Raw genomic sequence first — 16,286 nt, 5'->3', positions numbered from 1 at the left:
TGTGTAAGGGCAGCCATAGGCATAAGGGGGCACAATCTGACTCCAGTTGGGCATCTTAATTTTTCTGGTGCTCTCCTTAACGTGAATGGTTGCTTTGGAGCAACTGTTTGTGTTGAACCCATGGAATGAAGCAGAGAAGATGCACAGCAAATCCCTCTGGTGCTAGCGTATGGAGGGGAATAAATCGTGTTTCTCAACTCCTTTTTTTTAAATTGCTTCTTCCCCCTGACGAGCCTCGGTCAGTGGTTTTTGTTTGCGATTTGGGGTTACGCAATCTAGCCAAACTGTCCTCTTATGCCTTAGGGCAGTGGTTCTCAACCCTGTCCTCAAGTACCCCCAACAGGCCATGGAATTTCTCTTAGATAAAATAGCTGTCCAAAATACCAAGCCATTGACTCTGATTTTAAGCACCTGTGCACCAGGGTTGAGAACCACGGCCTTATGGCCCGTACACACGATCCGAATGTCGTACGACCGATCGTAGAACTTTTTTTGCTTATTAGTCACAAGTAGAAATTGAATAGGGTAATAAAGTCATGAAACTTCTCGTACGACAGAAAATAAAAAATCGGAAGTGATGTCATGTGTTGTAATGTATTTGTATTGTATTTTTGGACGGCAACTATACTGACTAAATGATCTGCTATCGTACGAGGAAAATTTTGTGCTGGTCCGATCGAATAATTTCGGATGAACTGTTGTGATGGGCTCTCGAAAGTAGTGTACACGCAGTCCGAATCGTACGATTCTTCCTCGGACGACCGTTTTTGTCCGATATTCGGATCGTGTGTAGGGTTTCATTAAGAATGAAGAGCAGTATATGGCACAATCACTGTACACCTCTAGTGTGTGTGTGTGTGTGTGTGTGTGTGTGTCTCTCTGTATAGTTCTATGTGATAGTCGTACCACCTGAATTGAGTCACGATTTGTCTGGTGTAACATACCTTTGCAAGAAGAGGAGGGAACCTCACCTGGCTGATCCATAGAGCGGGTTGATTGGCTTGAATGAAAAAAAAAAAACTGCTAGGTGAATTAGAATACCGTACATTTATCAGATCGGTGCGCCTACCACAACAGCACTTCAAAGATTAACTGCGTTGGTAATTTACCCTATACAGATGGCCAGTGTGTTTTGCACACATACATGCATCATCAGGACCGGAGGTCAAATTAGTGATAACAGGATGTACATTGTTATCCTAGTGTGTTCCCTGCATACCTGTAGCAATGTAGAGAATAGGGGCTGAAAGTAGAACTATATAGGCAGAACGTATTAATTTTGTTTTGCCATCTATGTGTTATTAGGGATTTTTTCCTTTACTTCCTGTCCCATAACCAAAACAGGAAGTGAGGAAACCCCTGCAAATTAAGGGCATTCCTTGGGGACCCCCAGGTCACCAGAATTGGTGTCCCCATTGGAAGCATTCCCCCGACATTTCTGGGGACAACCCAATTTTTTTTTTTTTTTTTCACTTTCAACGTTAACCCGTAAACGGGACACATAGGGTGAATCAGTTGCTGGTTTGGCATATCCAGACAGAATGCAAAAAGAAAAGAAATGCACAGTTAATACTGAGAATTATTATTATTTGTTGTTTTTTACGATTATTTCTTTATGGATTATCTGGTTTAATGGCAGTATGGCCTTGATCTAAATCCAATACTTTTTTGTCATCCACAGGCTTCCAGTGTTTAGATACCTACAGACCATGTCAGAATGGAGCAAGATGTACAATGTATTCAAATGGAGAAGCTGCTTGTCTGTAAGTAATTGCATCTATATATGAAAGCTTGCAGATGGCTCTGTACCATTCCCACTTTTTCCTGCAATGTATTCTATATTCCTGTATTTGATAAAAAAAAAAGTGCTGAGCTGTCAGCCCAATAACCCCCTATAGGGTTGAATGTATTGTTATTCTCCTGCAGTGCCAGTATGACCCATTAAAGTTGGTGTGCAAATGGATAACTCCAGGAGGAATGGTCTCTAAGGACCTCAAAGGAGATGGGGGAGCTACAGTTTTAAAGTAGAGTCAAATCCTACCTAGGCTTAACCTACCCCCCCCCCCCCCATTCTAAGCCTATTCTTACTACCCTGTGAAATGAATGGTGTTTTTTACTTGCCAATGCTGAGGGCACTCTGGTTTGATCACATGATCTCCTCAGCAGCTGGCTTTGGTGAAGTGGAGAGATTGCCAACAGCAGCTATAGAGCCTATGAGTTGACACGTCACCCATAGGCATACTATGGGGCATCCCTTTCCATCTGTCACGTCTCTACACTGAAGCCGATCATGTGACTGGACAGGAGCGTCCTCGACATAGCTAAGTGTACACATCTTTCCTTTCACACGATGGTAAGAATAGGCCTAGAATGGAGCTGGGAGCAGCTTTAAATATAGTTGGGATTTGACTGGAATTCCAGGAACCACCTAACTCACCTTGAAAATGCTCCTTACCCCCTCCTACCACCTATGGTGACTAACAGGAGTAAGAGAGATCTGTATATTTACCTATTTTCAGGCTGATCTGGTTTGGTTACATTATCCGGTTCCCCTGTGTCAGCCAGAGCAGCTGCAGGGAATAGCATAGAGTGCCAACAATAGATGGGCTATAGTAAGCCTATGGGTGATGTCACCACTTCAGGCTTTACTAGCCATTGTTGGAGCGCTCTCTCCTTTCCCATGCAGCCATGCTGGCTGGTATAGGAGAGATTATGGGACTGTACCAGAGGGGCCTGAAAATGGTTGAGTATACAGAGCTTTCTTACACAGGTTAGTGGGCATAGGTGATGGTGGGGAGTGTTTTTAACATTAGTTAGGTTATGCCTGGAATTCCACTTTATTGTACACACCTGGCCATGCCCACTCTGATCTGGGTGGTGTTTGGCCTTAAATGGCCTTGTGAGTGAACCCTAAAAATACAACACCCAACGTGCGCACACACAGGGTTTCATCACGCTTGCTCAGCATGTAAATAAATAAGTTACCCCTTGTGAGGTATACTTTTAGATCAGTGGCTGGATTGTTACATTCTCTGGTATATTCGGAGTCTGATGGATCTAATGGGATATCAAACCGATATTAAGCAATAATGTTGCTTCTATCTGACCTATTTCTTACCTGTGCTTTTGTGATCCGGTTTTGTTTTCATGTGTACCATTTTCATACAAGGAAAGACCGAAAAACTGTGTATAATCAGAAACCATAATCTGTAAAAAAAAAAAAAAAGCAATTTTCACGCCAATTGTTCATCAGTTCCGATTTTCTGTGAAACAACGAGGAAAATTGGATGATCGTTCACCCGATTTTCCTATAGTGTGTGTACCCCACTTAAGGTTCCTTCAGAGGTGTCTGAGGGCTGGCCTCTCCATATGACGGTGCCTGCATAGTTCCAGAACCAAAGCCCCCCAGTATGGCGGCAATGATTATAGCTGCCATGAGGGTGACATTCTGACCACCACTATAGGCTTGGTTCTTTCCACTAACAACCAATGTATGGGACATATTTTTATTTGTTTACCCCTGTGAATTTGTTTTAGTAAGGGTTCCCCTAGACCTGGAAATATTTTACGTGTTCCCCTGGTAAAAAGGTTAACAAAGGCTGCTGTACATGATTGAGTACTTGTGAAAATATTACATTTTTCCATTGGTTGGCTTCCATGCCAATGTAAAATTGATTAACGGCATTTAAAAAGGCAAAAAAGGAATTCATGTATCAATATAATGAATATGTCTTTGACCTGTGCGGTGGGGAATTGGGTTGGAGGTGTCTGTACAATCTCATCTGATCCTTTAGTCCTTTGACTTTATGTTCATGTCAGTTTGTGATTTCAGTGAGATTTGCACTGTTCTCTTTCCCAGCATACGGTACATTCCAGCATTTCAGTTTATACAGGATGTGTGCATTCCCCCATTTGTTAGATTTCAGAAGTGTTGGGTATGGAGTTGAAGGCCATGTTTTCACAATTCTGATATAGGCTTGGGGTGAATCGCCCACCAGCTATCTGTTTGGGAAGTTGCAGAGATAACACTGTTTCTGGGATCCAGGAAAATTTTAAACTAGCCTTGGAGTAAAGCCAGCCATACGTGAATTTGAAATTCGGCCGGTTCAGCAGGGATTAGCTGAATTTCGATCCATGTATGGGTAGGCTGATTGTATTGAAATCGATCCATCGATTTGACTTGGGTACAACCAGCTTGTCTGATTATTTTACATATAATTAATGCCAGCAGCTAGCAGTAGCTATTGTATTCTGCCAGTTGGGAAGGCTCGCTGCGCCCCCCACTGGCAGAGTACAATAGATCTGTAGTAGGCATCACTGAATGTGTTGATGGGGGAACGAGCGATTTTTTTTTTTTATTTTTTTTTTTTATTTACATTTTTGGGTAATCTATGACCTGCCTAAGCCAGCATGCCATCCTCCACCCAAGACCCATGGTGGACATATTTATTAGCTGCTTTTATAATTAAAATTGAGTGACTTGTTCTGTGTTAGGTTACCCATTAATAAGTAGATGTGGATTGTTTACTTTTTACAATGTGTACACTTCTGTAATGCAAATTTAATGCTAGAATTAAGTAGGGATCTGTTTTCGGTTGCTGCCTTTAGGCATTAGAACTGGAACATCGTGGCCTTTGACTGCTAATGACTACACCTGAGAGTGATGTCAGTGATTGCCAATCACTCAGCGCGATATTATAAAACTTGGATAAGTTCAGTCTGTGCATCTGATATGATATTCACAATCCAAAAGAATAGGGGGTCAGTGTTTAATGCTTCAGGATCTCAATTTTGTGCAAATTTGTGAGCGTATATGTAGCCAAATGTTTGAGTGTTTTTTTGTTTTTGCTGTCCATGTCCCGTTTGGGAAAAATTTGCTTTTACTTCTATCTCAGAGACACAACAGGAAGTGAGAATCTTTTTTTTAAAAAAAGGGGGTGAATTTCCCTCTTAGTTGTCACCAGAACAGGTGTGTCCATTGGAAGATCTCCCCCATCGACTGTTGGTGTCACTTTTACAGTATCAGAAATCACATATATGAGGCAGAAAAGTGGTGTGCTTAAATGCTGTGCTGCCACATATGTAGCACTGTTATGTCCTCAGTGTTTACTTGGCATTCCCAGCACTGCAACAGTCCGTTTGATTGGAAGCCGGTAATATGGGCTTCCATTCATGTGACCACTTTGACAGCCAATCACATGATGGGGCGCTAGCCTGTGACATTTAAACCCCCTTAAAGGGCTGATGGGAGCTGTGGGGAGCTGTGGCGGTTAAGGCTTAAATTCCTGCCACGTGATACCTGTAAAATTTTGGATTTTCAATTATTTCCCTTGGTGACCATGTTCCCCAGGAAAAATCGGTAGGGGATCAATCTACCCAACAGGTTAAAGAAAAAGAAAAAATACGTCTTGGCTATGCCTGCACTTTAAGTGCAAAGGCGAAGTCACGGTCTTTTTGGCTTGAAGAAACGTGGTCAATGTTTGCGGTTGCCTGGTATGTCCAGCCTTCCTTTCCTTCAGTGCTCTGAATTTCTTGGCATTCTGGAAATATTGTGCGTATGTTTGAGGATGCATTTGCCTTTGTATTGTATTTAGATTGTGAAACATGTTGTTTTATACTACTACATGAGAGGTTAAGCCGTGCATTGTGCTGTACATTGTATAGCCTTGTGTGAAGGATTGGCAGACTCTACGGTGCGCTTGTATTGTATTGTATGGTTTGAGTGGACTGATACTTTGCCGCATGCATGATCTGCCAAGATTGTAGGAACCATATAGCTGCCTTTTTTAGGCTTCTCCATCTGCAACAGAATTTTTGCGGTTTCTGTAGCTATAGTTGTGTTGTTTTTTGCTTTTGATCTCCTTTATTAGAACATTCTTGGAACTGGTCATGGTGGATCTCGGGCTAGGGTTTGTGTGTTCATGCTGGTGACCTTTTACTTTCATGGGAAAAATTAAAACCATGCTCTCCTACTCGCATGTGAATATAAGGTAGTCCCAATTCCCTGTGCCCGGCCCCTGCTTTTGGTACAGAGTTAAACATTTTTTTTTTTTTGAAAGGTGAAGGCTACAATTCAATATAGATGGGACCATTGCATGCACACCCTAAGGCAAGCCGGAGATGATTTGTTTTTCTTCTACAACCATGTGTGGAAGGAAAGAAAATCACTTAGGGCTCTTTCACACGGAGCAGACCGTTTCTGGGTCCGCTCCGTGTGTCCGCCAAAGCTCAGCGGGGATCCCCGCTGAGCTGTCGGCGGATAGGGCGGTCCCCGCACACAGTGCAGAGACCGCCCTGTCTCTGCTCCGCTCTCCCCTATGGGGGATCGGATGCAGACGGACCGTCTGTCCATCTGCATCCGTTCCGCCGAACGGAAGAAAAATAGGGTTTCTTCCGTTCGGAAAAGTGGAACCCGACTGACGCGGACGCTAGCGGATGCTCCATCCGCTAATGGACGCAATCCCATAGGGATTCATTACAAGGCCGTTAACGGACTTGTAATGAGTGGACGAACAGTCTGCTAGTGTGAAAGGACCCTTAATTCCCCCATCTACAAATTGAATGTTGATGGGGAATGCCTCCTGCAGTGTTGTGTTTTTTTCCGGCAGGGAGCCCTCTATAGCCGCCAGCAGCAATCATGTCAAATATCCATCAAGCTGGCTGTACCCAAGTCTATCAATGGATCTACTTTGGTACAACCAGCCTGCCCATAGATGGATCGAATCTCGACCGGGTCCTGTTTCAACGGCCAAGATTCAATTCATCCATGGCTGGCTTTGGAGAACACTGGGAATGCCAGTCAGTATGTTGGCTGTGCCACTCCTGGTCAAGCCAGTACATGAACAATAGAGTTAATTGAAAGCTATGTAGGCAGCCCCTGCGATTTTGCTTTAGCCTGGCAATAGGTCACCCAGACACCAAGCATTGTACTGTGGGATGTGCATCTACCACCATATACCACACAAGAAGGACTTGTTGATTACCAAAGGAGAATCTTGGAGGCTCCATGGCTTTCCATTGGGTAGATTTTTTTACCTTTGCTTCCCGTCTCAGCAAATCCACCCACTACAGACTCCCTGCTGAGAACCTCTGTAGGGGGCGGATACAAGACCGGGCACCCTGCACACGGGAGAGGGCAGTAATAACTGGTCTCTATTACACAAAGCTCCCATGCAGAGGTTGATTTCCTGATCAGATCTGGTAGGAATACTCGAACATTTGGAATTGGGTAGGAATAGTCAATAGTCATGACTCTGTTAATCAGAAGATATTTGCTCAGACTGGATTTGAGATCCAAGTAGGATAGTGTGAGCGAGGAGGAGGTTGATGTACTTGTACTGGTTCTCTAGTCTACAGCTGTCATAGGGGGTCATATTGTGTGTCTCCTGTTCTATAGATTGTGTGCGTCTGTGAGAGGAGAAGGTAGCTGGCACAGGTCAGGTGCGCATAGTATTTTTAATTTATTTTTCTTCATTTTTAGCTTGATGGGTCTTTCTCACACCGCAGGGCAAAACTCAGCAGAGGGAGTAGAACAGGTTGTATTCTCAGGGTGTGTTTGTGCGGCGAGGAGAATTAAGTACCAGGGAGTGCCTGACAGGTGTATGGGACAAAAGCAGACGCTGGAGTTGTGTGTTCAGATATTCAGTGCGTGCGCTCAGCTTTCAGTGTTGTGTGCGCCCCCTAGGTTCTGCAGCTGTGCAGGCATCTGGCATTTCATTGGATGCTGATTTATTAGCTCTTGATCCCCAAACATTATATATGCAGATTCTGATATAGATGGTAATGTAAACATAAATCATTATTTAGGGCAACCCCGTCAGTGAGTGGCTCATCACTGTATCTGCTACATCTGCAACAGAACTGCTGCTTTTTAAAAACCGACTTACTGGCCCAATCACCAGGCAAAAACAAGGGAGAGTTTAACCACTTAAGACCCGGACCAAAATGCAGGTAAAAGACCAGGCCCCTTTTTGCGATTCGGCACTGCGTTGCCTTAACTGACGATTGCGCGGTCGTGCGATGTGGCTCCCAAACAAAATTGGCGTCCTTTTTTTCCCACAAATAGAGCTTTCTTTTGGTGGTATTTGATCACCTCTGCGGTTTTTATTTTTTGCGCTATAAACAAAAATAGAGCGACAATTTTGAAAAAAATGCAATATTTTTTACTTTTTGCTATAATAAATATCCCCCAAAAACATATAAAAACTATTTTTTTTTTTCCTCAGTTTAGGCCGATACGTATTCTTCTACCTATGTTTTGGTAAAAAAAATCGCAATAAGCGTTTATCGATTGGTTTGTGCAAAATTTATAGCGTTTACAAAATAGGGGATAGTTTTATTGCATTTTTTGTATTTTTTTATTTTTTTTTTTTACTACTAATAGCGGCGATCAGCGTTTTTTTTTTTTTTTTTTTCTTTTTCATGACTTCGACATTATGGCGGACACTTCGGACAATTTTGACACATTTTTGGGACCATTGTCATTTTCACAGCAAAAAATGCATTTGAAATGCGTTGTTTATTGTGAAAATGTCAGTTGCAGTTTGGGAGTTAACCACAAGGGGGGCGCTGAAGGGGTTATGTGTTCCCTAAAGTGTGTCTACAACTGTAGGGGGGTGTGGCTGTAGGTCTGACGTCCATTGATTGTGCGTCCCTATATTAGGGAACACACAATCGATGACAGCGCCACAGTGAAGAACGGGGAAGCCGTGTTTACACGCGGCTCTCCCCGTTCTTCAGCTCCGGGGACCGATTGCGGGACTGTAGCGGCGATCGGGTCCGCGAGTCCCGCGGCCGAGGTCACGGAGGGGAAATCGAAGGAAAAGGTAAGTGAACCAACAATGCACTAGCTTAAAGGAACCTATTTAGAAAATAAAAAACGAACCTTTACAACCCCTTTAATGCCACTTTTAGGGATTTCCATGGCTGCTGAGGCCCAGCACAGTGCGAATGAGCCATTTGCGTATGCGGCTGGAGCTGCATGCAGGTAAACAATGTTGCTTTTATGGGAATGCAGAGGTAATGTGGACACCCACCCTTGCAGGTGTGTCAAATTAGAACACGTTTGTGTCCGTATGTATCATGCATTTTCATTGTGTGTGTGTGTGTGTATATGTGTAATATATATAATATTATACATTTTTGTGTGTGTACATTTTTGGCTCGGGGATCAACCAGCCAGCCACCATGAAGACCTTCTGTCCTGGCATTGGGTTGGCATTTCTGTTCTGCCAGGGAGAGATCCTGGGGCGATCAGGCTACATTATTATGTCGGCTTAACACTCCGTAAAAGGTTCTCTTTAGGAGCCTCGTATTTACGTTCAAGATTTATTACAAAGTTAGTTACTCTTGGCAGTTGGTTCCATCTTATGTTTTTTATTCTCTAAGCTACACTAGAAAAGCATTTTGTTTGGGCAATACAAACCCTTTTCATTGCATCATTCCTTTTTAAAGAAGCTTTAATTAGCTAGAACGTTGGAAATCAAGATGGTGTCAGTACGTCTGGGCAGCGTGTCACAAGATGGCTCACAAAAGCCAAAGTACAATGCCATTCTGAAGGAGAGGAGTAGGGCACAATGTCCCATGAATACAGTGATTATCTGACCATAGAACTCCACCTCTGTAACACTAGCTGCATTAAACAATTTCTGGCATGTGTTTTGAAAGGGAAAAAAAACCTGCAAGATTTTTTTTTTTTTAAACAATGAATCACTCTGTGGTTTGAGAGATTAACCTTTTCTGGAGCAGCTTTGCATGTAGGTTTAATTGATCCGGGACACCGGGCCTGGTTAGCATGTCCTTCTCATCTTACCAGAAAATGTGTCAAGTACTCTTACTGAGCTACCGAAATTAATTTATCCTTTAAAATTTGAGGCATGGATTCTAGGCCACCAATAAGTAGACTGCTGGAAGGCCTCAGATCACCAACAGCCATGTGCTCCGACACCAACATTTTTGCTTTTCTGCAAACTGGGGCTCCTTGATATGTAGAAGTTTTTATATTGGAAAAGACCATCTGAATTATTTGGGTGATGGTCCGATGGACAACTAAACCACAATAAATAATTCGCTCGTGATGAATCGCACAAAAAAAATATAAACTGAATAAAGCGGCACCACTAACGCGAGATATTTTTCCCAGTAATAAACCGTGCATATATGTGTTGCGCTAAAGTCCCAAGTAAAAATTCAGTGAAAGCTAATTTTTTTTATAAAAAGTGGAAAAAAGTGAATCCTGTGTTCCGAAAACTAGATGAATCTCTTCACCACGTGAGTTCACAGCCACCATAGATCAGGATGTACTCTTACCACGAAATATGGACCTCCTCTTACCACGAAATATGCACCTCCTCTTACCACGAAATATGCACCTCCTCTTACCACGAAATATGCACCTCCTCTTACCACGAAATATGCACCTCCTCTTACCACGAAATATGCACCTCCTCTTACCACGAAATATGCACCTCCTCTTACCACGAAATATGCACCTCCTCTTACCACGAAATATGCACCTCCTCTTACCACGAAATATGCACCTCCTCTTACCACGAAATATGCACCTCCTCTTACCACGAAATATGCACCTCCTCTTACCACGAAATATGCACCTCCTCTTACCACGAAATATGCACCTCCTCTTACCACGAAATATGCACCTCCTCTTACCACGAAATATGCACCTCCTCTTACCACGATATATGCACCTCCTCTTACCACGATATATGCACCTCCTCTTGCGGAAGGTAACATAAGCTCAGATGTCTCCTCATGCATCGGTCTCATATGGAAGCCAAATGGAAAACAGACCATTGGATAACGCCAATCCTCAGAACCACATGTATCCGTGGTAACCATCCCCAATGAAGAGAAAAAAACACTCATAGTGTAAAACCTCCTTAAGAGTTATGTTTTTATTATAAAATATTGCACTTGCATGGTTCAGCAATAAAAACGGCATTAGCTCCTGGGTGGACAACTGCCTGGTTGCATGCTGCAGTTTATTAATTCCATTAAAAGTCACTGGATCTAGAACAAAGACAGGTTTACATCTATCCCTACATACTTCCAGGAAAGTCAAAACCTTTAAAACACGTGGGACTCTTTTTTTTTTTTTTTTTTGAGGCAATCGACCACTAAAATGTGGAAGTCCTTAACTTTATTAGAACTTTAAGTTCTAATAAAGTTAAGGACTTTTACATTTCTGTGGTGCCTTGCCTCCAAAAAAGTCTCATGGGCAATATTTTTTAACGTTCTTTTCCTATAGGCATAGTAGGAAAAGGTCTTCAAGTGGCCATAACAAATCATGAAGTTAATTCCAACTCGTGTACCTGGTACTAAAATCTATCAAGAAAAGAACAGCACTGGGGAGTATGGATTTTCATGGTACTGCCATAGACTTCTCATACAACAATTGGGTTAAAAGCGTACAAAAAAAATGAATAAACATCATCCTGTTAAGATATCCAAAAAAAAAACCTACAATACAAAATTGTAAAGCCATGCCATTGTACTGTTATTTGAAATGCCAAGCTAGGGGGCACCAATCTTACCCAAGAATGCCAGACGGCTAAGCAAACTGAGGAAACAGAGCGGGGGCCCCAAACAACGCTCACAGGTGGATGTAGAAGCAATACCAACAGAGTACAGACTGTAAAATCAAATGTACCCACCAAAAGATAAATTGCCAGTAGTAAGTACTAGTAAGCTTTATCCTGTGGTAATGTATATAACCCATGTCTACTCCATCAACTGGCCATAGGTAGTTAGTAGTAAACAAAATAAAAAGATGGATGGAGGAATCTCCCCCTGCTGGGACTTTGTAATTTTTTTTTACCTCAGGACTCGCCAGTTTGCTGCAGCTGTCTTTCGACAAGTTTTCCATGTTTCATGCATGTTCCTTCAACAGAGGTTGGTCAAACGACCGTCTTCTGTGGAACAAGGAGGGCCACACACTGATCGAAATTTGTCTGGTCCATGCATTTCGATCAATCAATGGCCAGCTGTAGGATACCTTTTTCTTTGCACGCAAGCAGCACTCGAACCACGGGTCGTCTTTGACCTCTAGGTTTTCAAAATGGATGGGTCAGTGCATTTCCTGTAATTGAATACCTACCTAGGCTGCAGGTGACCCTCAGGACTCCGGCCAAATGCTTGGAAGTCTGTGGAGTCAACACGTACGTGTTGCTCAGGGGCGTTTTTAAAAATGTGTGTGTGCTGCAAATATTTGTGAGTGCTCACCATGTTTGCCATGTCGTTCCTTGCAATGGATGCTTAAGAGCTTCTTATTTATCCTCATCTGACAACTTTGCACATTTTTCAGTTGTTTGCAGTTTTATCATTGGTTTTATCTTTTTTTATGTTTTCCTTCTATGCCTTTGCTTGTGAACATTATTTTTTCCATGCAGTGCACGAGAGAGAGCGTGGGAGCAGACCTATTAATGTCTATACATTGTGGAGTAAAAGTCCCTTTTGTGTGTATGTATATGTATGAATGAAGCACCCTATGATCTGAGAGCACAGTCAATGTTTGCAAACCGCTTATAGACAAATCTTCGAGTTTAAAGCTTTTTAAAGACAGGTTAAAAACAGCCAGGCGTGGGAATGAGCGTCGGCCACAACTGGTTGAACGGGTCTGGTTAGTGGCTGAGGGTGCGGGAGGTAGATCGGGGTGGAGAGCTGTACATCAGCCAGCTCAGACAAACACATCGTATATCCTTACTAATTAGGGCAGCTCGTCTCGGGATGCTGCCTCTCCCCTATACAGTCACAAAACTCATATAAAACTTTGACCTGACCTTTTTTTTGGGCTCTCAGTCCAGGGAACTGGCAACCTAAAAATTAGGGAAGCTGCCAGTACTTAATGTCCCGCTGCTGCTTGTTGTTTCTCATAAGAAATTTTTGGGGAATCTTCAAACGCACCAATATGAAAAGAAGTACCTGATAAGTTGTAAGGCTGTAGGCACAACAGAAAACCATTCTAAATTTAAAGGAACACTAAAGGCAAACATTTTTTATTTTTTTAAAATAACATGTTATACTTACCTCCACTGTGCAGCTCGTTTTGCACAGAGTGGCCCAGAATCCTGTCTTCTGGGGTCCCTCGGCGGCTGTCTCGGTTCCTCCTCGCAAAAGGAGAGTTGATGAACGCGGACAGACGGTCCGTGTTCATCCGATCCCCCCCATAGGGGAGAGCGGAGAAAAGACGGCGGTCCTCGCACAGTGTGGGGGGACCGCCCTGTCATCCGCCGGCTCAGCGGGGATCTACGGAGCGATCCCCGCTGAGCTTACGGAGCAGGATCATTACTGACCCGCCCCGTGTGAAAGGGGCCTAACTCTCTTCACAGCAGTTAAATGGCTACAGCCTAATCTTGTGGGGAGGGGTTTTTCATCCAGTTTGGATGGGCACGATTTATTCATTACAGGAGGCAGAGTTTAAAATTGATCTAAATCCTTTTCTAAAGCTCACACTGGAGCGGTGCGCTTTCGGAACGTTAAAAAAAAAAACAATCCCACAAGCAGCATCTTTGCAGCTCTTTAGCAGCGCTCCTAAAGTGCCCCTGCCCATTGAAATCAATGGGCAGCGCCGCCAAAGCGCCTCGGCAGCGGTGCTTTGTGGGCACGCTTAACCCTTTTTCGACCGCGTGTGAAAGTGCTACTTTCTGAAGTGTCAGAATCCTGTGTCCCCCATGTGGTGGTTCACTCCTGCAACACGGTCATGGCCCGGTACGACGTGGGGGGGGGGGAGCGGCAGATAGAACAGCAGTGTAGGTCAGGGGATAGCTGTATCCGACACTCCCAGAAGTGTCAAATGCTGAAGAGTCTTCAGGAGGCTCTGACCGGAGGGAGGATGGATCACACAGCCTCCCATGGAGGTAAGTATATTACAGGCCGCAACAAAATCCGGGCGCCAGGTCGCAATTGCAACAATTGTGACCTGGCGCCCACGCCCGTCGGTAATTGAGGCCGCGGCTTTGCAGGCTAGAAGGTCGCAAAGCCGCGGCCTCAATTACCGGCCGTCGCGGGCCCGCCGCGATCGCGCTGCAGGGGAGGTCGGGGGCACACGATCCTGTGTCTCCGTGCGCCTCCACCGCCGCGCGATCGCGACGGCTGGTAATTTAGGCCGCGGCTTTGCAGCCTTGTGAATGCCAAAGCTGCCTTCTGTGACCTGGCGCCATCTGGTGGTGGCCGTTGGCATTAAAAGGAAAACAGCAGTTCTAATGTGTGTTTTTTTTTTTTTTTTGCTGTTTACTGTTTTCACTGCCATCTCCTTCCCTCTAATTGGAACCCCCAAATATGATGTATATTTTTTTATTCCAACACCCTAGAGAATAAAATGGCGATCGTTGCAATACTTTCTGTCACACCGTATTTGCGCAGCGGTCTTACAAGCGCACTTTTTTTTGGGAAAAAATACACTTTTTTTAATTAAAAAAATAAGACAACAGTAAAGTTATCCCAATTTTTTTTTATATTGTGAAAGATAATGTTATGCCGAGTAAATTGATACCCAACATGTCACGCTTCAAAATTGCGTCCGCTTGTGGAATGCTGACAAACTTTTACCTTTTAAAATCTCCAAAGGCGACGTTTAAAAAAAATCTACAAGTTGCATGTTTTGAGTTACAGAGGAGGTCTAGGGATAGAATTATTGCTCTCGCTTTAACGATTGCGGCGATACCTCACATGTGTGGTTTGAATACCGTTTACATATGCGGCCGCTACTCACGTATGTGTTCACTTCTGCGTGTGAGCTTAGCGGGACGGGGCGCGTTTTCTGGCTCCTAACTTTTTTTAGCTGGCTCCTAGATTCCAAGCAAATTTGTCAAACCCTGGTATATTACCTTTTTTGCAGGGACCTGGCGGTTCATTTTCTTTTTTGGCAGTTGATAGCGCGCTGCCTTAGGCCATCCCCCTTCCCTGATTGGCATGCAATAAAGTTAGGTTTCCAGCGCATTATTACTCGTTTATGTTTTTGAAGCTCTTTATTAATCAAGCCAGGCAGATTATTATCTGATACAGTCATGTTCTTGGTTGCTGTACACTCCTATGTCTTTATTGGGTAAGATGTAGTTTGTTTGGATGTCTTTTGGTTGACTCTTGAATGTGTCATGTTACACCAGCCCACACCGTTCTGCAATGATGCCATCACTCGGCCCCAGGCTGATATCCCAGTGACAGGGCCACTTCTAGGCAGCTTATGATTTATTAGAATTTGTGTATTTTTTTTTTTTTTTTATTCTTTCCGGATGTCTGTGTTCCCTTGGAAAAGAGGGAAGAGCGGGGTGAAAAGTAAAATATTTATCCCTCTCTTGTGTGATTAAGTTCAAGTCCAGCTGTCTCACGAAGGGGGGCCAAAGAGGGGATCGTGGGAAATTGGGACTTTAGTAGGAACATCTGGTTTTCATCTGGCCTGATATATCCACCTGTCCTTGCCAGTCTGGCTTTTACGCTTGGCGTACGTTCTGCCTTCTAGTCGGGGTCTGCAGAACCGTCTTTCAGGTTCTAGTCTCGCAGTGCATTCTGGGAAAGCCTTTGTCTCTATCCCACACACACTTTTCTCCGCTTTTTGTGTTTTGGCAACCGTCCCTTTGGCTCCAGTTTTAAATTAGAAGTCTATTCTAGCATGCATTCTTTGGTCATTATGTATTTTAACTCTTTTACTTCAGTTTTGATTGAATGCATACATTGGCAATATTACTTTTATATGATGTTTTGAAACTTGGAGCAAAAGTAGAGTTGTCCAACAACCTTTCAGAAAAACACATTTTTTAAAGATGTAAATCCTGTAAGGAGTTTAGAGTTTTCATCGGTCGTCATACTTAAAGTGGAACTTCACTTTCTCCATCAACTTTGACTGTTGTTAATGCAGCTAGATTTACATTTCTTCAGTTACTTCCAGGTTTCCGGGCCTAGGCAAATGTTGTGTATCCCAGGAGTCTTCAGGAGGGGCTTTCATGCCTGAGCTAAGGGCAAATGGATTCCAGGAAGTAAATGCTACATGAATACTCTGCCCTTACTCAAGATGGCCTCGGCCAGAGATGCTATAGCAGGGATAAGCAATTAGCGGACCTCCAGCTGTTTCCAAACTACAAGTTCCATCATGCCTCTGCCTCTGGGTGTCATGCTTGATGCTGTCAGTCTCGCTATGCCTCATGGGACTTGTAGTTTGGCAACAGCTGGAGGTCCGCTAATTGCATATCCCTGTGCTATAGGGCTGTCTTTCAAAGTGATTTCTCAACAAAATAAAGCATTAAAGCGGTTGTAAAGGAAAAAAATGTTTTCCT

General features: G+C 43.5%; 1 protein-coding gene across 1 annotated transcript in view; it reads left to right on the top strand.

The window, feature by feature from the left end:
• NOTCH3 (notch receptor 3) overlaps positions 1 to 16,286 on the top strand; it is a 114,413-nt gene that overhangs the window by 52,317 nt on the left and 45,810 nt on the right. Inside the window, exon 2 of the mRNA XM_040346266.1 lies at positions 1,682 to 1,763. Within this exon, the coding sequence (XP_040202200.1) occupies positions 1,682 to 1,763 (82 nt within the window). The remainder of the gene's footprint in view (positions 1 to 1,681; positions 1,764 to 16,286) is intronic.

This window comes from Rana temporaria, chromosome 3 (genome assembly GCF_905171775.1).
Source record: "Rana temporaria chromosome 3, aRanTem1.1, whole genome shotgun sequence".
Taxonomy (NCBI): Eukaryota; Metazoa; Chordata; class Amphibia; order Anura; family Ranidae; genus Rana; species Rana temporaria.
The sequence above is the reverse complement of the archived record's forward strand: the minus strand, read 5'-3'. Positions and strand labels throughout refer to the sequence as shown.